Genomic DNA, 23,484 nt, shown 5'->3' on the forward strand with positions numbered 1-23,484 from the left:
TTTGCATCATTAGTCTCTCCCTCCACCAAATTAGCCCAGAGTCCTCTAAACCAGCCAAACGAAAAGTAAGACCTCCCTGTCTTCATGTCCCCATGGAGTGTCCTGCTTCTTCGCTCCCTTCACACGAAACGTCTAGAAAGAAGCCTCTAAGAGATTGGTGTTAGGTCCTCCCCACTCCTCTACTCTTTTCACCTTCACCCTGCAGTAACCTGGCTTCCATTCCCTCCCCTGAGACATTCTCACCAAAGTCACAGCATCCATGTTTACAATCCAGTCAGTAGTTACTTGTTTCCTGTTCTCTGTAGCCTGCGCTGGTTCGCCATCGACTCCCTCCTGATGCTCCTTCTGCCCTCAGACTTGCCATTTTTTTCCTGCTTCACCAATGTCTCCTTCCAGTTGCTGCTCCATGCTTTGCTGCTCCACATAGATGTCTTTAAAAGCGTTTCAGACCTAACATACCCAAGAGTCCCCTGCAGTGTTCTTTTCTTTTTCTTAGTGGGCAGCATCTCTAAGTTGCTGAAGCCCCAAATCCAGGTGTCACCACTGACCTTTCTGTCACTTTCCTGCATCTGGTCCTTCAGCCGGTCCCATTGACTCCACTTCTAGGTCACATGTTAAATCTGTGCTCTTCACTCTGTTGCTGTCCCCTGGCCAGGCCACCATCCTCTCTTCTGGGGCCCTGCAGGAACCCCTCTCCCTGGCTCTTCTTTTTCTTTTGTCCCTAAGATTCATTCTCTACACAGCAGCCACCACCATCTTCCCAAAATGTCAATCTAGAGCATGTCTCCTTCTCAGAACCCTCCAGCAGCTTCCCAAAATATTTAGAACAAGATGCAGACCCATTTTCCTGGCCCTGACACACTGGGCCCCTCCCTACCTGGCTGCTCTGTCCCTCACTCCCCATGTGAGCATGTCCTGCCAGGCTTTCGGTTTGTTCCTGGGGCTCCCCTTCTGCACAAAACTGGCTTTTCTGCCCTTGAGATCTTGGCTCAAATGCCACCTCCTCAAAGAGGAGGAGCCTTTTCTAAGTAACCTGCATGAAGGACCTTCCCCCCACGGGCTTTCAGCATCACCTGACCCTGTGCTGTTTTTTGTCACAGCACATCACTGTCTGAAATGAACGTTTTTCTCCCTGACCATTGGGAAGGTTGCACAAGGAACAGGGACTTGATAGGTATCGCTTATGTTATATAAAATCTGACGCCTGGCACGTGTGTGATGTGTAGAAAATGGTTGATGGCTGGCTGAGCACACTCACTGAGTCAAAGTCCTTCTGAACTGAGTCACCTTGAGGCTTGCTCATCTTCTGGCCAAAATACTAAAGCTTATTAGCCTCAGTCCCCACATGGAGCAGCAGCAGGCATTTGTTTGCTCATGAGAACTATATTAGCTTTAAAAGGCCCTGGCAACAATTAGACATTTAGAAGCTGGTACATTTGAATGGTTATTGGGGGATGGAGGAGAGAAGGGAAGGAAAGCAGGGGAAAACACCACCAGCTGCGTAGTGAGGGGTTTCACAGGGGTGTCTGAGAGGCTGAGTGTAACACCAGGCCTGCGCTTTCTCGCATGCCCAGGACATTGCTGGGGCCTGGCAGCGGCTAGAGCAAGCAGAAAAGGGCTATGAGGAGTGGCTGCTGAATGAGATCCGGAGGCTGGAGCGCGTGGAGCATCTGGCTGAGAAGTTCCGGCAGAAGGCGTCCACACACGAGACCTGGGCTTACGGTGAGCGACTCGACCGGACTGGGGACAGAGCCACAGGTGCAGCTACTAACTCCTTCCCTAATGCTGGCAACCCTCTCTCCATTTTGTTGTCTCATCTTAAACCTCTTATTCGCTAATCAAGCAGATAATGTTATTTTTCACAAAGCAGCACTGGTATTCTTCCCACGTTTGCCTGCACAGGCCTGGCCGCCTCCTCTCCTTCCTGCTTTTTCTACTTGACTCTATCGTCACTGTTCTTCCCTACCTGTGGATCAGACAGCCTACTTCTGCCAATAGGATGTTTATTAAATGCCACAAAGCAGCATAATTCTGCACTTAGAGAATCTGTTTGGAAAGGAAGAATGCAGGTGTCATTGTCTAGTCTTAACATCTTCATTTTACTCGGATTCATCTCCCTCTCTCACTTTGCACATTCCTGTTCCTGTAGCCAGGAACCGTGGTCCTAATAGTTCCTGCTGGCTGCTGTGTGCTGAGCTAGCACAAAACAGTCTCCCATCGCAGAATAAGGGGTGCCCTCGTCCTGTGGTCCCCTTTTGCTTTATGATGGTATGACTATCAGGACTGCAAATGAGACACTCACACAAACCTGGACCTGGAGTTGGACAGTTGGATCCCCAGCTTTGTCACTTCTCAGCTCTGTGCCTTTGAATTCTTTACCAATCAGTGCCTCGGAGTCTTCTTCACAGTGGGAATGACAGCCCTCACAGGGTTTTGATGAAGATGTAATGAGTTCATATTTATTAAGTGTTTAAATCAGTATTGGCACATAGTAAGTGCTAGGCTGTCATTGTTAGGTGTATGATCATCCGCTTTCTGTTTCTAGCTTTGCAGAATTCTTTATTTTTTGACAGAGACAGAGTCAGAAAGAGGGACAGATAGGAACAGACAGACAGGAAGGGAGAGATATGAGAAGCATCAATTCTTCATTGTAGCACCTTAGTTGTTCAGTGATTGCTGTCTCATATGTGCCTTGACTGGGGGGCTCCAGCAGAGCGAATGTCTCCTTGCTCAAGCCAGTGACCATGGGGTCATGTCTATGATCCCATGCTAAAGTCAACAATCCCGCGCTCAAGCTGGTGAGCCCACGTTCAAGCCATCGACCTCTGGATTTTGAACCTGGGTCCTCTATGTCCCAGGTTGCTTTATCCACTGTGCCACCACCTGGTCAGGCACGGAATTAAATTCTTAAAGGTCACCAACCAGGAATGAATGTGGGTCCAGTTGTAACCACAGTTATTGCTTGTTTTAAGAAATATTTGTGGGGAAATAGGTGGAGATTCAGAGAGAAAATTGTCTAATTTGTTAGAAAGCCACAGGCTACATTTAACCACAGAAGGTAAAGCTTTCAAACAAAAAGAACGGGGTAAAGGTTGAACCTGTGGGTAGGCAGAGTTCACGTGTTTCCTTTGACGATCTCAGGTGACTGTGAGCTAATACTAACTCACTGAGCATCACACTGGAAAATCACATCCTTGTTACCAGAATCGTGAACAAGGCACGTTTGTTGTTTAGACTGTAGCCAGGCCTAACCAGGTGGTGATGCAATGGCTAGAATGTCAGCCTTGGATGCTGAGAACCCAGGTTCGAAACCCCAAGGTTGCCGGCTTGAGCACGGGATCATACACATGACCTCATGGTCTCTGGCTTGAGCAAGGGGTCACTGGCTCAGCTGGAGCCCCCAGATCAAGGCATGTTTGAGAAAGCAATCAGTGAATAACTAAAGTGCTGCGACTATGAGTTCTCATATCTTTCCCTTCCTGTCTGTCTCCATCTCTCAATCTCACTAAACACAAACAAAAAGATGTAGCCAGCAGTCTTCCCCTTTGCTTGTGGACATGGGCTTTCGTCGTTACCAGAGGGAGAGCCTAAGTCCAGGCCAGTGCTGCTCCGTGGTCAGTCGTGGCTTTCTTCCCCCTTTCCCTGGTTAATGATCATGGAGAACTTTGCAGGCACAAAGGAGCTGCCGTGTGACATAGGAGTATTCTTACTCATGTGACAACCTTTGCAGGCAAAGAACAGATCTTGCTGCAGAAGGATTACGAGTCAGCGTCGCTGACCGAAGTGCGGGCCCTCTTGCGGAAGCACGAGGCCTTTGAGAGCGACCTGGCAGCACACCAGGACCGTGTGGAGCAGATCGCAGCCATCGCGCAGGAGCTCAAGTACATGCAGCTGCGGACACCCGTGGGTGTGGGGACAGGGAGGGGCACGACCCTGGCCTTCGTTTCCTGTGTGGAATTTAGGGAGAGCAAAGCTGGGGGAGGCTGGGATGGAATTCTTCCTGCTCTTCTGAAACAGATGAACCCATTTGGCTTTGGTTCTTTGGTTGTGGGAGGATCGTGCGTGCCCCTATCCGTCAGCTCCTGGCCCCAACGCAGGCAGTGCGCCTGCCTGCGGTAGGACCAAAAGCCAGCAGGGGGCGCTAGAGCGCAGCTTGGAAAAGTGTTTGGGGGCGGGGGGGCATCCACACTGCGCGTCCAGAAACCAAAACAGTCAAGTGACTGCCTCATCTCTGAAGGCGGAGGCAGTACAGCTCTACTTATCATCACTAAGTGCCCACTCAGAGCAGGGTGCAGCCTCCGACTATGGCCGTCCTCCGGGAAAGGGGCCTCCCTGCAGTGTCTCTGAGTTTCTCTAAACACCCCTGTCCCCTTTTGAAAATAAGAAATTGCGCCCCTATTCCTCATCAGAATTACTGATATTGTTGCATATTTTTAGAGCCTGTCATATAGTGATAACAAAAGTTTTTTATTTATTTACTTTTGTGAGATAGAGAAAGGACAGACAGGGATGGACAGGAAGAGAGAGAGACAAGAAGCATCAACTCATAGTTGCAGCACCTTAGTTGTTCATTGATTGCTTTCTCATATGTGCCTTGACCAGGGGGCTCTAGCTGAGCCGGTGACCCCTTGCTCAAGCCAGTGACCTTGGGCTCAAACCAGTGACCATGATGTCATGTCTATGATGCCACGCTCAAGCCGGCGACCTCAGGGTTTCGAACCTGGGTTCTCAGCATACCAGACCAACGCTCTATTTACTACACCACCGCCTGGTCAGACGACACATTTATTTTAATATATTGCATTTTAAAGCTCTTATGCTCCTCACCTCTGAGGAGAGCAAACTCCTTAATGAACAGATGTGGACTCTTTTAAGAGTATCCTATCTTTTAGCCCAAATAAGCTCTTTTATTAAAAAAAAATTATTGATTAATTTTTAGCACACGCGCATCAGAGAGATGAGAACACTAATCTGCCTGTATGTGCCCTGCCAGGGGATTGAACCAGCAACCTCCGTGCTTTGAGATGAAGCTCTAACCAATCAAACTATCTGGACAGGGCCCAAATAAGCTTTTAATCAGGGTGTGTGGTTGTTATATGCAGTCTGTGCTCTGTCTGTGGCCTCTGCACTCTCTGGCTTATGCTTCCTAAATGCTGGTTGTTCAGCTGCTTGTTAACAATCACAAATGAAATAAGTGGGTGAAAAAAACTCAAGCTATTCATTGCTAATAGCTCCGTTAAGTAATTTGAAATGGTCTTAAGTGTTGCCCATAAAATGTAAACGTTATTATTATTATTATTCCAGGTATTGTCAATGCCTGTTTCTTCTTCACACTCTCAGGAAAGGAACCACACACCGATTTAAATCTGGGCTTAACTTGATGTTATTAATAACCCTGACCCTTTTAACTTTCCTAAAATAATAATAAATCAAACTGTGCATATAAAATAGTGTACCCAGTTATGCAGGTCCTAACTCTTTGAAAGCAGCATCTGTAGCACTAACATGCTGAGTTAAGAGAGAGAAATGTTGGCCCTGGCCAGTTTGCTCAGTGGTAGAGCATTGGCCCAACATATGGACATCCTGGGTTTGATTCACAGTCAGGGCACACAGGAGAAATGACCAGCTGCTTCTCCATACCTCCCCCTCCCCTTTCTCTCTCTCTCCTCTCTCTCTCTCTTTTCCTCTCTCTCTTCCTCTTCCTCTTTCTCTTCCTCCCCTGCAGCCATGGCTCAATTGGTTTGAGCGCATTGGCCTCAGGTGCTGAGAATGACTCCATGGAGCCTCCACCTCAGGTGCTGAAAATAGCTCAGTTGTGAGCATGGCCCCAGGATGGGCAGAGCCCCAGATGGGGGTAGCTGGGTGGATCCCTATTGGGGTGCATACGAGAGTCTGTCTATCTCCCCTCTTCTCTCTCGGAAAGAAGAAAAAGAAAGAGAGAGAGGGAAATGTTTGTCCTAAATATAACCGTGAGCCCCAAGCATTTGTGTCTTCATAGTCATCAGTTTTGGATTTTGTTTTAGTTTCTTTTCTCTTTAATATTAGCATTTTGAAGAGCTGTAGCCTTTTCACTTTGCACTCAAGGCTGTGCAAAGTGCCCGTATGTTTTAGTTGGTTTTGGTTTTTTAGTTACAACAATAAGCACTGGCATCTCAGTGCCTCTCAGTCCATGACGTGTATGTGTGTGTAGAAAGCTGCTCTTAAGGACCAAACAGCTTTAATTCGGGGACAGGGAGCTTCTTACCCCCTGGAAGAACACTCGGATCACAGTTACATGTATCTCCTCTATCCAGTAACAGAAACAATAACATTTAATAAGGACATGGTAATATTATTTTAAGAGGGGGATAAAAACAAGTAATGAACAGCCATTGTCTGAATTTAAGGTCTTATTAAAACCAATTAAGGTTTGTTAAGAGCTAAAGTTAAGTTCCAGGATGGATGTGGTAGGAGAAGATGCTCTTGTCTGGACTGCATTGAAGAAGTCGCCTAAAGGTGATTTAACCCTCTGGGAGTCCCACTTCGCAGCCAAGTTTTTTTTTTGTTTTGTTTTTTGTTTTTTTTTAATTCATTTTTAGAGAGGAGAGAGAAAGAGACAGAGGAGGGGGGAGGAGCTGGAATCATCAACTCCCATACGTGCCTTGACCCAGCAAGCCCAGGGTTTTGAACTGGCGACCTCAGCATTTCCAGGTCGACGCTTTATCCACTGCGTCACCACAGGTCAGGCCCCCACTTCGATTCTAACTAGAGAGTGATTAAATTCTGTATGGTATTTAATCTTTTTTTTATCCCTAGAGATACCAGGTTCACCTTGTAGTCGAGAATTTGTTCACATTCACCTCCTAAAGCTCCAGTTATGACATATGGACAGACTGGTGAAGAAGAAGATTATTAGTGAGAAATCATATTGTTCTTGCTGTCACAGGAATGACGTAAGACAAGTCAGAACCTCTTTGTCCACAAGAGAAAGGTCTCTGTTCTGCCAGGCGTTAGATATCCCTTCTGCTAGAGTCTCAGTGCTCCTTCTGGGCAGGATGTTCATCCCGCCATGACACATGCGACCCTGTGCCCTTTGAGAGGCACAAGAACACATGGGTGCAAACTGATACCCCCCCCCCCCCATTGACTCATTTTGATGTTCCAGTCAATGTGGCTTCAGCAGGGTGCACAGGAGTGTCCTCTGGTCAGATAGCTGGCTTCACTTACAGGTACACTGCCACTTAAAAATACTGCTCTCTGGGGACCTGGCCAAGAAGTCGGAGGGAGGACATTAGCCTGAGGCATCGGGAAGACAGCGTCACTCTCTGTTTCAAAATCTGTTGACCAGCAAAGTTTTGCTAATTCTTCTGTAATCTATCAGCAGTGGTGATGATGAACAAACCTCTGAAATATCTGCAAATTCTATCAGATCTTTTTTTTTTAATATATAATCTGAGCCCTGGCCAAGTGAGTCACTGGATAAAGTATCACCGTGGTGTGCTGAGGTCGCAGGTTTGATCCCTGGTCAGTGCACATATGAGAAACAATCAGTGAGTGCACAACTATCTGAAAAAACTTTGTGAAACAATGCGTTGATGCTTTTCTTTTTCTCTCTCCCTGTCCCCACTCCTTTCCCTTCTCTTTTTCTCTCTCAAATCAATGGAAAAATTTAAAAATATATGTATACATATAATCTATTTATTTGGATCCATGTTCACTTTTCCTTATATCATCTGGGAAAGCTAATCTTGTTTTCACTTCTAATAGTGAGCTGGACTATCATGACGCTGTGAATGTCAATGATCGGTGCCAGAAAATCTGTGACCAGTGGGACAGACTGGGGACGCAGACGCAGAAGAGGAGAGAGGCCCTGGAGGTGAGGTCTTTAAGCCACCTTGGGGGTCTTGGTCCCCCAAGGTGACATGATGACATGAACCTTTTAATAAAGGCTCTTTAATTAAGTCCCTGTTATTAATTTCTTGTGTTTCCATGGAATTATGTGTATAAAACAAAACAGATTATCCAATGAAAGGAGCCTCTAAAGAGAGGAGAAAAAGTATGAAAAAGAGGGAAACAGAATGTTGGGAACTTTGTTCCAGGGGTAATGGGATTATGGTATAAACCGATTTTATATCCAGTAGTGATTACAGTGACTTTCCAAAAGGGCTTATAGAAGAGTAAATTGAGCTGTGACCGAGTCAGGACCAGGAAGGATTTAACTCGAGATGTGCAAAGGGAAATAGCAACAAATGTGGAGGGAAGGGAAATGATTTGAAAAGAATCAAGATGTATTTGGCTTTGTATAAGACGAGGGTGAAAAGCAGGAAGTGGCTGCTGTTTAAACTGTACAGCATTCCTCCCTGATCCACAGGGGTAAGACCAGGACCCCTAGAGGAGGCGTGAAACCACACAGTACCACGCCCTATATATATTATGTTTTTTCCTACACATACATAGTTATTAAGCTTAATTTATAATTAGGCACAGGAATAGATTTAATGGCAACAATAATAAAATAGGACAATTTTAACAATATACTACGGTATAATAAAATTTATGCGAATATGCTCTCTCGCTCTCAAAATATCTTACTGTACTCTCCCTCTTGTGATGGGTGCGAGATGACACGTGCCTGTGTAATAAGATGAAATGAGGTGAATGATGTAGTTAGACTACTACTGACCTTCTAAGAATACCCTTAAAGAAGGACCACCCGCTTTGGTTTGTCTTGGATCATTGGGCGATGACGATGTTGATGGATGGTTGGAGGTCAGGAGCAGATGGCGTCATTCATTATTTTCAGATGGCAGTTGACCGTGGGTAGCTGAAACTGCGGAAATTGAAACCGCAAATAAAGGTGGACAACTGTACTAACCATCCTTTACCATGGAAGACTCCAACAATGTGAAGGAAAGCAGCAGGGACCAGTTTTCTGAGTCTGTTCACTCTCAGTCTGTGGAAATTTTAAAATAGATGGTATCGTGCTTCCTAGATGTCAAATGGCTGTAACCTGTTCACCTAAAGTAACAAATGCTGAAAGAGAGGAAGGAGTAGGATGTATCAGAGACAGTTCATATGTTTTAGAACAGGAGGGAAAAAAATTGTATCTAATCATGGAAGACGTGTAGGTACTAGGGGCTTTCCCTGTCCACTCTCCATCCTCTGCGCCATGTCAAACAAGCTTGGTATCACTCTGGCTGGAAGCCTATGCTTTCATTTGCCTAGAAAGGCAAAGAAGAAACCTGGGTTAGATGCTGAATGAGGCTTAGAGAACATTTAACTGTAGTTCCTCCGGTCTCACGAGGTGGGTGACTTGGGAAAGGCATCTTTTCTGCACTGTGTTGACTAAAACGAGGAAGATGCCCTGCATTTTCTGTTACCTGGTATAGTTAGGGAATCACATCCTCTAACTTACAAAGCAAATTATTATATATCCTCTGTCGCTTCTCAGTTTTCAAAAAGGTGCCATGTAGTGGAATCCTCTAAGGACTTTCAAATCAGGCCACTTTGGATGTTGTTAAATCCTTCTTTGGTTGAGAAGACACTTCAGAGACCTGCAGGGTTCAGTCTGATTATTTGAATAGTGGTTATTCTTATGTGTAGACATGTTAATACCAAAAGCATTGTGATTAACAAAATGTCAGGTAATAGTGTCATGCTCTGGAATACATATTTACATTTTCAAATACTTTTAAAAAAAAATTATTTAACCTATGGCCTGACCTGTGGTGGTGCAGTGGATAAAGCCTCGATCTGGAATGCTGAGGTTGCCGGTTCAAAACCCTGGCTTGCCTGGTCAAGGCACATATGGGAGTTGAAGCTTCCTGCTCCTCCCCCCTTCTCTCTCTCTCTCTCTCTCTCTCTCTCCTCTAAAATGAATAAATAAATAAAAATAATTTAAAAAAAATAAAAAAATTATTTAACCTATAATTATGCTTGCTTCTGTTTAATCTTCAGAGAACTGAGAAATTGCTAGAAACCATTGATCAGCTGCACCTGGAGTTTGCCAAGAGAGCTGCTCCTTTCAACAATTGGATGGAAGGTGCCATGGAGGACCTGCAAGACATGTTCATTGTTCACAGCATCGAGGAGATTCAGGTGAGGACCCTCTATACTCTGCCGTCAGCTTCAACATTTAATGAGAAGTTCTTTTGTTTCATTTTAGTACTAAGAAAACCCACATTACCCTTTCAGCCTTAGCTTTAAAATATGCATTCCAGTCTGACCAGACTGTGGCGCAGTGGATAGAGCGTTGGCCTGGGACACAGAGTACCCACGTTCAAAACGTGGAAGTTGCTGGTTTGAGCATGGGCTCATCTAGCTTGAGCGTGGGATCATAGACATGACCCTATGGTCACTGGCTTGAAGCCCAAGGTTGCTGGCTTGAGTCTAAGGTCATTGGCTTGAGCAAGGGGTCACTCACTCTGCTGGAGCCCCTCTGACAAGGCACATGCGAGAAAACAATCAATGAACAGCTAAGGTGCTACAACAAAGAATTGATGTTTCTCATCTCCCTTCCTGTCTGTCTGTCCCTATCTGTTTCCCCCGCTCCTCTTTCACTAAAAATATAAATGTTCATTCCACCCTTTGCTGCCAAGTTAAACAAATGAACATCAGGCAAATATATCTAAAAGGGCTTGTTCTTTTTTGAAAAAATGTGGGATCATTGAGCAGAATAGACATAAATGCTCTTGGAATTATTCACTGGAAGTTACGAGTTTATTGGTTACTAGGTTAACTACAATGCACAATGTGTGCACATTGCTGTTTATTAAAATCTACTGAGTTTTTCCAGATGATAAAGCATCAGAGCCCACAATCCTTCTGCTGCCCACAATACAAATGTTTTACATTTCATTTCTTATGGATTTCAAGTTATAAACAAGATGGCTAAGAGGTCATATTAGAGTGAGATAATTCTTCAACAGCTAGGATCCAATTTATTTAAAGACCATAGGACAGTGAATTTGATGTATAATTAAATATAAAGATAAAACACTTTTAATTAAATTGGTTTTTTTCTGTAAAATAGGTCATCAAAAAGAATCCAAATGTAAAAGAAATACTGGCTCTGGCCAGTGGCTCAGTAGATAGAGAGTCCTCCCAGTGTATGTGTGTATGGACGTCTTGGGTTTGATTCCCGGTCAGGGCACACAGGAGAAGCAACCATCTGCTTCTCCTCTGCCCTTCTCATCCTCTTCCCTTCCATAGCCAGTGGTTTGATTGGTTCGAGCATAGCCCTGGGCACTGAGGATAGGTTGGTTGGTCCAAGTGGGTCAACCTCAGGTGCTAAAAATAGCTTGGTACTTGAGCATTGACCCCAGAAGGGGTTGCTGGGTAGATCCCAGTTGGGGTATATGCGGGAGTCTGCATCACTATCTCCCCTTCTCTTACCTTAAAAAAAAAGGAAAAAATAATACTGAAGTTTGAGATTTGAACATACTTCCCCCTACCAAGGAACATTCTAGAAAGGTTTGCATCTGAGTAAAAGGGGAAAGAAATTACCTCATTGACCATTGCATTTGTCTTCTGGAAGAGGCTTTGATGGTGTTTCTTGCATGCACTCTTATCAGAGATTAGCAACCTAAAATCATTTATGTTTGTAATAAGTGAGCCTTCTAATATATCTGGGGAGCCATGGTCAACACATGAGGTCATTTCTTTGTTTAGTGGAAGGTTTGCTGGCATCTGGTCTGTGGCAGCACCTAAAGTGAAGGTTAGCTTTGCACTAGAAGGGGGTCCATGTGCCTTCCACTTGTACAGAGGGTGGTACACATGACTGAACTGAGGGACTGCTGCCTCACAAGTTAGGGCCAAATGATCAGTTTGATAGATGGAGGTTATACATATAAAGCCTTAAGGAAAAGAGTTGTTTTCTGTGGCCTTTTCTTTTTTTTAAGGAGTAAGGAATGTACTTCCTGGTGGTCTTTAGGTGTAAAGGCAGCAAATGTTGAGTTCTTTTGTTGAATTTAAAGGTAAATCTGTCATGAGAAAGGGCAACAAAGTTAAATTCTGCTCCTCATTGGAGAGGAAGGCGTAAACAAGAGCTGAGGATCAAAAATGATGAAAGCAAATATGATCTTTTAAAAAAAATAAACATTGTTTTTTGAAGACTGAATTTATAGCCATCAGTCATCATGATATCTTTTTTCAATTTCAAGAAATTTTACTTTTGTGCACAAAATAGCTTTTCTGAAACATTCAGATTTATTTTCCTCCAGAGATTCCTGCAGTTATAAAGGCATTTCATGTGTGTGAAGAGAGAAACACAGAAGACTGAAATTCACATGAAGTAAGATCAGTTTCCCCGCTTGTGTCTCTGGTTAGAGTCTGATCACTGCCCACGAGCAGTTCAAGGCCACACTGCCGGAGGCGGATGGTGAGCGGCAGTCCATCATGGCCATCCAGAATGAGGTGGAGAAGGTGATCCAGAGCTACAACATCAGGATCAGCTCCAGCAACCCCTACAGCACAGTCACCATGGACGAGCTCCGGAATAAGTGGGACAAGGTGGGTGATGGAGGGGTGGGCGTGGGGCCAGGCCTTCATGAAGCTGAGGTTGAAGGCCAAGATAAAACCTGGAGTACTTAGAGTGACTGCCTGATTTTGCATCACCTACCCTAAATTTCACAGAAAAAATATGTGAAATTCTTAAATGCCATTCAGCAACTTATGTGGTTTTTAAGGAAAGTAGAAATGATTTTCCTTAAGGAAAATCTTATAAATGTTGGCAAAATCAGTATGCCCTTCTGATAATAATATTTGTAAATTCAAATACCTAAGGTTATAACAGAAAGAAATTATATTAAAATGTAATTATTAAAATCTTTTTTTAAATGTTGGAGTGTACTAATGTAGGTGCTTTTTTCCTAACACATTTAAAGCAAGATCCAACACATCTAATGATGCTGAAGTAGGGATATTTTGAGGGGCAGGCAATCACTAATGTTAACAAGACTCTCTGTGATTGCTATTGTGATAAAGTCACAGTACTGCTAAATCCTACAGTGGACCTACTGACCACATTTATAATTGAAGGAAGTGCTTTCAATTAGAAACAGTGGAAATAAAGATGTAGTTTTCCCTCATTCAGGTTCACAAATCCTCTGCACTCTGGACCCCAGAGTGGGGTTAGAGCTGCAGCTGAGAGAATGTCAGTGTCCCTAACACACACCTGCCCTGCCCACTGCACACTGTCCCTAACGCACACCTGCCCAGCCCACTGCCCACTGTCCCCAATGCACACCTGCCCAGCCCACTGCCCCTAATGTAGGCCTACCCAGTCTGAACAGGGACTGGATGGCACTGTGTGGCACTGGGTGGCAGTCAAAGCTAGAATGAGCTCTTCCTGAATTGGGACTCTCACTCCCCTTCTTCCCTGTTCCCCTCAGCTGCCATCCCCACCCCTTGGACCATTATTTGAACTCTTGGTCAGTCCCATTGGACCAGAGCTGGCCTCTCACCCTTGTTGCCCTTGGGCTCTGGCAGGTAAAGCAGCTGGTGCCTATCCGGGATCAGTCTCTGCAGGAGGAGCTGGCCCGCCAGCATGCCAATGAGCGCCTGCGGCGCCAGTTTGCTGCACAGGCCAACGCCATCGGGCCCTGGATCCAGAACAAGATGGAGGTAAGTTGATGCCCCGGGAGAGCTTGTCACAGCTTTGAAATTAGTTCCTGAGCTGATGCAACGGTGGTACCTCTATGCTGTAGCTTCTGGTTGGCCCAGGCTTCTGTAGCCTGTGTGCCATGGGCATCACGGGGATGGGCATCAATGGGACACACTCATGGGGATGAGGCTGTGTTTGCTGCCATCTATTCATGTTTGTTGTTAAAAATGATGTTGGGTCTTTTCTTAGTTTTAGCATCTGCAGGACCTGAATTTTAAACTGTTTTTCCTTGAGGACATGTGAAGAGTCACAGATACTTTACATTTTTAGAACTTTAAGTCAGAGTGATCTTTGAACAACACTGATTTCTGGGTTTATTTTATCACCAAGAACAACCAAGAGACATATATTGGCCCAGTTATTTTTCTCCCACCCTCCCTTTTGGTGATAAAATGTTAACTTTTTTTCTGAAAGAGGAGAGCATCTCAGCTGTAAGGGATTCTTCCACGGATGCGACTGTAGCGTCCTGATCCACGCACAGCAGCTGGCGTGGCTCTTCCAGCACATGCAGCCAGAAGGCGCCTTCATGACCCCGAAGCTGAAGGGACCTGTTTCTTACCCTTCTTGCTTTGCTTCTCTTGACCATAGTCAGTTTTTCCTCACTTTCTAGGTGGACCAGAATTAGAGTTAGTGTCATTCTGTGGTACTTCCCTGTTTCCCACTTTGAGAAAGTCGGGTGATACTGGCTGCTGCCCACGCAGCCTCTGAAATGGAGTGGGCGCGTTGCTGCCCACTCACCTGTGTCTCTCCCTATGCTTGTGCGCCAGGAGATTGCACGGAGCTCCATCCAGATCACCGGGGCCCTGGAGGACCAGATGAACCAGCTGAAGCAGTACGAGCACAACATCATCAACTACAAGAGCAACATCGACAAGCTGGAGGGGGACCACCAGCTCATCCAGGAGGCCCTGGTCTTTGACAACAAGCACACAAACTACACCATGGAGGTAGTCACCACACACCAGTGACGCAGGTTCTGGTTGTGATCATCTCACTCAGGGTGTTTACCCCCACACTTGTCTGGTTGTTCCTGTTAAGTTCTGCAAGTGCAGAAGGCAGGGATCTGTAAGCCTTTCCTGTCCTCTTGTAAAGAGGCTTGCGAACCCAGAAAGCCCTGCACAGTTGTTGGCAGCAGCATCACTCAGGGATTCATCGCACTGCTTCAGAGGGAGGACCAGAAGTCTCATTCCTACTAGCTTGACAAATTTGATCTCCCTGGGAGCCAGTAGATGTAATCCTGGGCCTCTCCTGCTACTTGGGAAATAGATAGTTCTAGTGACAAAGAGACGATGCAATGTACTGTACTATATATTTTATCTACAAAGTGCTGTAGGATCTACAGCACTATTTGTTGCTGTTAGGATCCTGGCCTTGCTTCTGAGTATTTACCACTACAGAATATTGCAAAAGATGGAAAAGTGGAGGAAAACAGTATAGTGAGGTCTATAGTAATCGCTACTTATCTCCCTTTGGGTCGATTTTCCTAGCAGGAAGATGTGGAGGCAGGCCTAACGGGCTGGAAGCCCCTAGAGCTGATTGTTCCTCTTTCCTGGTAGCACATTCGTGTCGGCTGGGAGCTGTTGCTGACGACCATTGCCAGAACCATCAACGAGGTGGAGACACAGATCCTGACGAGAGATGCCAAGGGCATTACTCAGGAGCAGATGAACGAGTTCAGAGCCTCCTTCAACCACTTTGACCGGGTACCACTCCCTCAAGTTCTTTGAAAGGCAATACCAGGGACATTCAAACATGTTTAAGATAATGTCCATGCTATTAGTTTAAGTCTTTTTATGTTTTGTTTTGTTTTCCCTTTGATTCGAGAGAGAGAGAGAAGGGAAGGGAGAGGGAGAGAGAGAAACATCAGCTTGTTGTTCCACTAGGTCCATCTAGTTGTGCATTTTTTGTTTGCTTCTTGTATGTGCCTTATCTGGCAATGAACCCATACCCTTGGCACACTAGGGCACTTCTCTACCCACTGAGCAACCTGGCTCATACCTAGTTTAACTCTTAATGCTCTAGGAAGGTTCTAGGAACAGGGGATGGTTAATGCCAAAGGAAAATAGCCACCACAGTGAAGTGGGTGAAGCTCTGATGTTGTCCAGGTGAAGGGAGTCTAGGACTGTGCGCTGTTCTGTGCAAGTGACTTAGTGAATGTCTATGTACTTGGCAGGAAAGCTAGATTTGTTCTCAGTGAATGTGTAGCCATAACAAAATGTGATTGTTGGATATAGGTCCCTTTCTAAGGACTTAAATACAAACCTGGGAAGTACTTTTTGTAAGCAACTATTTAGGTGAAGTACCTGATAGAAATTTAACCTGTTCTTTTGACACACAAAACTTTATTTTATTTTTTAATTAACAAAACTGACTTTTGAAATGTTTTAAGGAAATGAACCAACAAAATGTTGATCATTTACATCATAAAAGCATATTAATAGTTAAGCCTATTTTGATTTCAATATTATTGAGTAAAAGCAATTCTTTATAAAAAACATTCCTAGTTTGCTTATCATAAAGGCTACATTCCATTTGATAAAGATCCCTTAAAAAGGAAATTCCATTACTTTACTTGGGACCTGTTTATGATTTATAAATATCAATAAATGGTTCTTAAGATGCTTATGTGCAAAAAAAAAAAATGCTTATGTGCAGGGCCAGCCAGATGCAGGCCCATTAAGTGGCACCGAGAGCAGACTTCTGATCAAGGAGCTGAGGCCTAAATCAAGAATTACATGCAGTGATGGAGATGGATGTTGGCCTGGTTTCAGCTTCTTTGTGCAGAATCGTGCGACAGTACTGCCTGACTTCATTCATTGACATCCTGGTTTCCGTAGGGGGAAGTAATGGATCCTTGTTCCTGCACAAACCTGTCTGGGCTTGTTGGACTGCTCTCACTCATTTGGGCCATGTCACAGGGAAAACCCACCTTCATTTGAATCCAAGAGAATGAGACTGTCCTTTGCAACAAGTCCAAAGGAGGCTGATGCAGAACCTGTCGAGTGTGAACATTTGTTTGAATTAAATGTTAAGGATATGGTGTTAGAGGGAAACAGAGTTTGCTGGAAGTTGTTGGCAGAGGTGTCCGGGATACAAAGGGAAGACAGGAGGGCGGAGGCCCGGAGCCTGTAGTCTAAGGGTCCTGAAGGTGTAGAGCATAGGTAGAATGGGTGATGGCTTCAGAAGACTGTGCCTGGAAGCCCTGGGCAGAAGGGCTGGAGGGAGGGATGGAGGAGGGGAGAGAAAGGGAGAAGGGGTCAGTCAGATGTGAGGGAAGAGAAATGCAAACTTTCGGGCTGAGGACAGCAGTGGTGGGAATGAGAAAAAGAGAACAGACTGAGGTCAGTCAAGGCAGAAACCTGCCATCATTTAGAGGCAGGATATGGGGGCTGAGGGAAAGGGAAAGGAAAAAAGGACCTGGAAATTCCAAGCCTGGAGAACACAAGAGAAGTGGTGCTATTGAATTGGAGGTGTCCTGGGCAGTGCGGCATCCCGTCTGGACTTCAGGGCCAGAACCCAGTGTTCATCCCTGGCAAGGGAGTGTCTAGAGAGTGAGAAGAGAGAAGGCCCAAATCTTAGGGAATTCACCCTATTGAAGAGAGGCAAGAAGCCAGAGAAGGGCCCCTGAGAAATTCAGCCGGAAGTGTCCATAGCAGAGTCATCACTTTGGAGGCTGCTGCAGAGAGGGCGGGGTGTCTGAGGACCAATCGTGTAGGTGTGAGAACAGACATTCATAGAAAAAAAAAGAACCTCTGACATTAGCTTTTGGGACTATGAAAACACCAGGAAATAACCTCTATTTGATAATTGGCTTGGCCAATAATAAAAGTGTTTTCTGTATTTTTCTATCAATGCTTGCCCCTTAGCTGTCCTCCCGAGCTCTCAAGGGGATCCTCAGCACAACCTGTACTCCACATCACATCTAGGGCCTGAGGGGGACACCCATCTCAGTGGTATCTGGGCTGATGCTTGCTCTTCCCGCTGTGAGGGCTATCGTCCACCAGCCTCTGCTCTGTGTAGACCCTCTCAAGATTTGTGCTGGGGTCAAGTTTTCTCAGGGCCTGAGAGTGGTAGTGGGGTGTGCTTTGTTGTTAGTGGGTGGCAGTAGTCAGCTGCTGACTAGGTCATTTTCAATGGCACTGGGTACTTCCTTCCATTGCTTTCTTGAATGTGTGGTCTCGTTTCGTTTTTTGTCTGTTGTCCACCTTCCCTTCCCCGTTTTTAAGAAATCATTTTGTACCATCCCTGTGTTGCTGTTGCCTTCTTAAGTCGGTGGTGACCTTTACCGTCTCCTTGGCAAAGCTCCAGGTGTGCCCTCTCTTACTGGGTTTTGTTCCCTGGGTCAAATAGAGTTACTCATTTGCCTCTAATGTGCAGCTTCTCTGTTTGTATTTGTTGGCAGAGGAAGAACGGCCTGATGGATCATGAGGATTTCAGAGCCTGCTTGATTTCCATGGGCTATGATCTGGTAAGGCAGGAGTGGAGATTTCACTAACATTTGATATTTTATTGAACTTGGATATATGTTATAGGAGGTGACTGTCTTCAAGGACAAGTAGCACATTTGAGATTGGTCCATTTTAATTAAATAGGAAATATTTTTGAAGGTTGCCTGCTACTATGTAAAAGTAATTTCACAAACCAGAACATATTTTTTATTCAGTAATTGGTCAGACATTTTTCTAGTGAAGGAAGAGCACATAAGCTTTCCTGGTGATTTTTAATAGCTTTATTAAGATATAATTCTCATACTATATAATTCACACATTTAAAGTGCACACACCAGTGGCTTTTATTATCCTGATGATTTCTTTTAATTTTATTTTTTTATTTTGTGACAGTCAGAGAGAGGGACAGACAGGAAGGGAGAGAGATGAGAAGCATCAAGTCTTCATTGTGGCACTTTAGTTGTTCGTTGATTGCTTTCTCATACATGCCTTGACCAGGGGCTCCAGCAGACTGAGTGAGCCAGCGACACTGGGCTCAAGCTGGTGAGCCTTGCTCAAAACAGATGAGCCCGCGTTCAAGCCGGCGAGCTCAGGGTCTCGAACCTGGGTCCTCTGCATCCCAGTCCGACACTCTATCCACTGTGCCACCATCCGTTCAGGCTATCCTGGTGATTTTTAAGTGCTTTTTCCTCTACTATTTAAGGTAAAAATGAACGAAAAAGCCTTATATTTCCCTGCGAGCTGTGATAGTGCCACTCACCTTCTCTGTATTTTCAACACGAGCTGCCTTGATTCCTCCCAGACTTTGAAAGTAGAAGTCCTGAGTGCCAGCTTCTGAATTGCCCTCTGTTTAGCATGTTCCCCTTCTCAGCTGTCATTTGGAGAAGGCCCAATTTTCTTCTGAGTTCCTCTTCTTGTGTTCAGGCCTGAGGGATGGGTCCCAGGGAGGAAGGCATTCTGACAGTCAGGAGCCTTTGGCTTGAAGCCACAGCAGCTGTTAGTCATTGGATGGAGTAACCCTAGGTCACTGTAAGGGGATTTGTTCCAAAGATTGAAAGGGAATGCAGGAATAGTTAAGTTTTTACGTGCAAAGGGACTTGCAGCCAGAGGTAAGAGCAGGAGAATTGCTCTGTCCTTAAGTGTGTGCTATTGAAATAAAGGTTTCTTTGCAACCTTTGTACAGGGTGAAGCCGAATTTGCCCGCATCATGACCCTGGTAGATCCCAATGGACAGGGCACCGTCACCTTCCAGTCCTTCATCGACTTCATGACCAGAGAGACAGCTGACACTGACACTGCTGAGCAAGTCATCGCCTCCTTCCGAATCCTGGCCTCTGATAAGGTCTGCATAAACACATTTTCTCCTGCTTTTGCAGTAGTCTGCTACATTATTTTAATAAGAACAGAAACAGCATCACAAGTAAAAACCGCTTGATACTAGTCCAGGTTGTACCACATTGGCATTGAATTCAGAAGGTAGCAGGTAAACGGTGGTTTGCCCAGAACAGAAAAAACACAGATATTCTGTTCCTGCCATTTGTGCTTGGGCTTCAGTGAGTTTATGGCAGAAACCAAAAGTGTGTGTTCTGTAGATTTTTTGTGTTTGTTTTACTGGTTCAACCCCATTTTATATTCTGAATTGGTAGATAAGACTCAGAAGAAACTACACAATTCAGATGTTATGGAACGGGGACCTTCTCTTAAGGATCAAGATCCTAACTTTGTGCTTACACACTGGAACAAAGTTAAATATAGCTGTCCAGTAGTTGAAAAAAATGGGCAAGCTTTTCATTATGTATAGTCTAGTAATTAAGTGGGAGTTTAATTGCAAGTCCAGAATTTTTAAATCTCATCCTCTAAACAAAACAATAACACAGTAGGTATAAATTCAATTTTGGATATGATTCTTTTACCCTGTATTCTAGCTTTGAAGAAAGGGAAGGCAGGGTAATGAAACACAATAGCAGGACCATGTTATTACCTTAAAACATCAGACAAGATGACCTATTATAAAAACAGTAATGTTTATTTTAGATTTTTTTTTTTTTACACAGACACAGAGAAGGATAGACAGGGACAGACAGACAGGAATGCAGACAGACGAGAAGCATCAATCATTAGTTTTTCATTGCACATTGTGACACTTTAGTTGTTCATTGATTGCTTTCTCATATGTGCCTTGACCACGGGCCTTCAGCAGACGGAGTAACCCCTTGCTCAAGCCAGTGACCTTGGGTCCAAGCTGGTGAGCTTTGCTCAAACCAGATGAGCCCGCGCTCAAGCTGGTGACCTCAGGGTCTCGAACCTGGGTCCTCCACATCCCAGTCCGACATTCTATCCACTGCACCACCGCCTGGACAGGCAGTAATGTTTATTTTAAAATGAATCCTTTATCATGGGGAAGGGGTGGAGGGGATAGAGTCCATCTGGATAGGAGGTAATAAGCCATGGCTCATCTAAGCCCCCAAACCCCTTTATAAATATAGCATGATATTTGCTGTTCATTTATTTTAAGTCTTAGCAGCCTGTCTATTTTACCAGAATTATCCTATTTCCTAATGGACATGTGACATTAAAGAAAAATAGGCTCCATTTTTAAACGTCATTTTTATTTTAGAAAGAGGTTTTCTGTAGTGGCAGTATGTTTCTAGTGTTTTAATAAGCTAAGTAGGAAAATAACTTCATTTTCTAAAGCATAAATCTCATATATTAAAAACAAACTATATCGATGATGTTAAACAACCATCTCAGTCAGTAAAGTAAACCAACTATCCCTGTACCTTTCCGCAGTGACCTTGAGATCGCAGCGTTTATCACTGGCCCTGTGGTTCAGTTTGAGAAATGTTGGTGGCAATGCTCCCTGGCTGGAAGACGGCACTCCTAAGGTGTGGCCTTAGGAGTACCCTTGCCTTCTGGTTGTTTGGTCCCAAGCTGCTTAGACTGCCTGCCTTTAATCCTATTTAAATTGAACAAACGTCAACATCTGTCAGTATGAACAGGCCTGCGGCAGGGTTTTCCCCGCTGACTTGCCAACCCATCTCTTGCAGCCATACATCCTAGCGGAGGAGCTGCGGCGCGAGCTGCCCCCAGACCAGGCGCAATACTGCCTGGGCCGCATGCCGGCCTACAAGGGGCCCGGCGCAGTGCCGGGCGCCCTGGACTATGCCGCCTTCTCCTCCGCGCTCTACGGCGAGAGCGATCTGTGAGTGTCCGGCGGGCCAGGACTTCCGCAGACTCCGTGACAGCGCGGGACAGGGGAAGTTGTTGCAGCTCAGTAATGGCCCCGCAGTGTAACACGGCTGAAGTTCAGGTTCTACAGTTTATGACATAGTGTGCTTCATAGATAGGTTTCTTTATTTCTGAATTGTTAGTTAAATGCCCTGAAAGATCAGATTTTTTTTTTTTTTTAATAAAACAAAGCAAATTACTTGAGTAGTATGAAATTAGGGGGATCTAGGGACAGAAGTGTAAAAAATGAGAAATTCCAAAATACCTAAGATTTAAGACCAGGAAAAAAAATTGGTAAATGTTTGATATTTTCAAAAGTATTCTTGTATCCAATATGCTTTTGTGATTATCACTAGGGGAATATATTTGGGATATTAGTGTTTTACTTTCTTGCTTATCCAAAGATTAGCAATGTTTAAGTATAAATGGTACTATATAGTCTCTTTAGTTGACTTTAATATTGTGAGATGGAACTTCCAGGGAATAGAACCAGACTACTCAAAATGTCTATAATACTTAAACATTTTAAAATAGAGATTATGGTCAGCTCTTTATTGTTTAGGGTTATGCAGTCCAGTAGTGGATTCCAATGCCTTACTTATCCTCCAAAGTAGAGACCTCAGGAAACACAGAAGTCATTCTGATTACAGGAGAGGAAGATGTAATCATTAGGTGAAATGAATTTTTTAGGATGATGTATTGATTCCAGGTTTCTAAGCTTTTCCTAAAGCTTGTTTGTACAGGTTCTCAAGAAATGACTGTAGATAGGCACTCTGTGTTTAAATAAACAGGTATCCGTAGTAATAGTTGGTAACAGGAGATGAATCAGAAACTGGCACCCTTTATAGCTCACCAGGCCAAACTTCTTTATGCCTTTGGTTTTCTGACCTGGTCAGGAGAAGGAGTTAGTAAGGAAGAACTCATTCTTAGCAGCAGTACTGGTAAGGTCTCACAGTGCACACCTTTATATATTTTGGATGAGTTCATTTTGTGTAGTAGGAATGATTAGATGTCTTTGTCAGCACTCAGCCTGTGCTCCCCACTGTGACTGGATGCCAATCTTCTGATCCTCTGAGCTCTGAAGCTCTGAGTCTGCTCTGTCCACACCTGAAGTCCATTACAGAGGATGCTATATATGCTCCAGGCATTGTCTGACCTTGTGAATATTCATTTGTTCTAATGCTTGAGCTGCCATATGCTGTAACTCCCCCCCCCCCCTGGTTTTCCATCTTGTTGACAGCTTTTAGAGAATAAAGCAGGAATTCTGTTTATATCTGAGTCCTTAATGACCAGGAAATGGATTATAAACAAACACAGTTGCAAACAGTGATTCAAGTGTTACTAAAAAAGCAGTAATGTACCTGTTGCCACAGTCTGTTTTCTCAGGTTTTTATGGATTTCCACCAACAGCTGGAATGTGATACTTTCCATTCATCACTGTCTGGCAGTTTCATACTTTTACTACATTGGCCCATTTAGAAACTTCAATCTTTATCAATTTCATTTGATTTGCTTCATTTTATTAAGTAGTTGGTAGTTAGCAAATTCCTGAAATAACCAAGTCCTTGTGTTTAATGCCAAACACTTGGGGTAATGTTTAGAGCAGTGGTCCCCAACCCCCGGGCCGCGGACCAGTACCGGTCCGTGGGCCATTTGGTACCGGTCTGCAGAGAAAGAATAAATAACTTACATTATTTCCGTTTTATTTATATTTAAGTCTGTATGATGTTTTATTTTTAAAAAATGACCAGATTCCCTCTGTTACATCTGTCTAAGACTCACTCTTGACGCTTTTCTCGGTCACGTGATACATTTATCCGTCCCACCCTAAAGGCTGGTCCGTGAAAATATTTTCTGACATTAAACCGGTCTGTGGCCCAAAAAAGGTTGGGGACCACTGGTTTAGAGGAAATATTTGACTCTTTGTTTTATTTCAAGCAGGTGCTATATTCCAGCCATAAACATTAAGGAAAAACTGGGAAGTCACTCTGCCTTTGAGGCCACTAAAGGGACTTGTGGTGTTTTACGATGGGTACAGGTAGCTCTACCTAAGATTTTAATTTCTTTACAATATTTAGGCAAGAGAATAGATCAAGACTATCTGCTAATAAATGAAGAAAGAAGATAAATTTGGAAGAATGCTTAATAAACATGTTTATACTCTCA

At 44.3% G+C, this 23,484-nt stretch overlaps 1 protein-coding gene across 1 annotated transcript in view; it reads left to right on the forward strand.

Annotated features, from left to right (window-relative positions):
* ACTN2 (actinin alpha 2) overlaps positions 1 to 23,484 on the forward strand; it is a 106,935-nt gene extending 83,451 nt beyond the window's left edge. The window contains exons 11-21 of the mRNA XM_066383709.1: positions 1,575 to 1,722; positions 3,731 to 3,881; positions 7,747 to 7,855; positions 9,937 to 10,077; positions 12,307 to 12,489; positions 13,468 to 13,602; positions 14,410 to 14,589; positions 15,199 to 15,345; positions 18,045 to 18,110; positions 19,274 to 19,432; positions 21,138 to 23,484. Coding sequence (XP_066239806.1) covers positions 1,575 to 1,722; positions 3,731 to 3,881; positions 7,747 to 7,855; positions 9,937 to 10,077; positions 12,307 to 12,489; positions 13,468 to 13,602; positions 14,410 to 14,589; positions 15,199 to 15,345; positions 18,045 to 18,110; positions 19,274 to 19,432; positions 21,138 to 21,296 — 1,578 coding nt within the window. The 3' untranslated portion in view covers positions 21,297 to 23,484. The remainder of the gene's footprint in view (positions 1 to 1,574; positions 1,723 to 3,730; positions 3,882 to 7,746; positions 7,856 to 9,936; positions 10,078 to 12,306; positions 12,490 to 13,467; positions 13,603 to 14,409; positions 14,590 to 15,198; positions 15,346 to 18,044; positions 18,111 to 19,273; positions 19,433 to 21,137) is intronic.

The sequence above is a fragment of the Saccopteryx leptura genome, chromosome 1 (genome assembly GCF_036850995.1).
Source record: "Saccopteryx leptura isolate mSacLep1 chromosome 1, mSacLep1_pri_phased_curated, whole genome shotgun sequence".
NCBI classification, from domain to species: domain Eukaryota; kingdom Metazoa; phylum Chordata; class Mammalia; order Chiroptera; family Emballonuridae; genus Saccopteryx; species Saccopteryx leptura.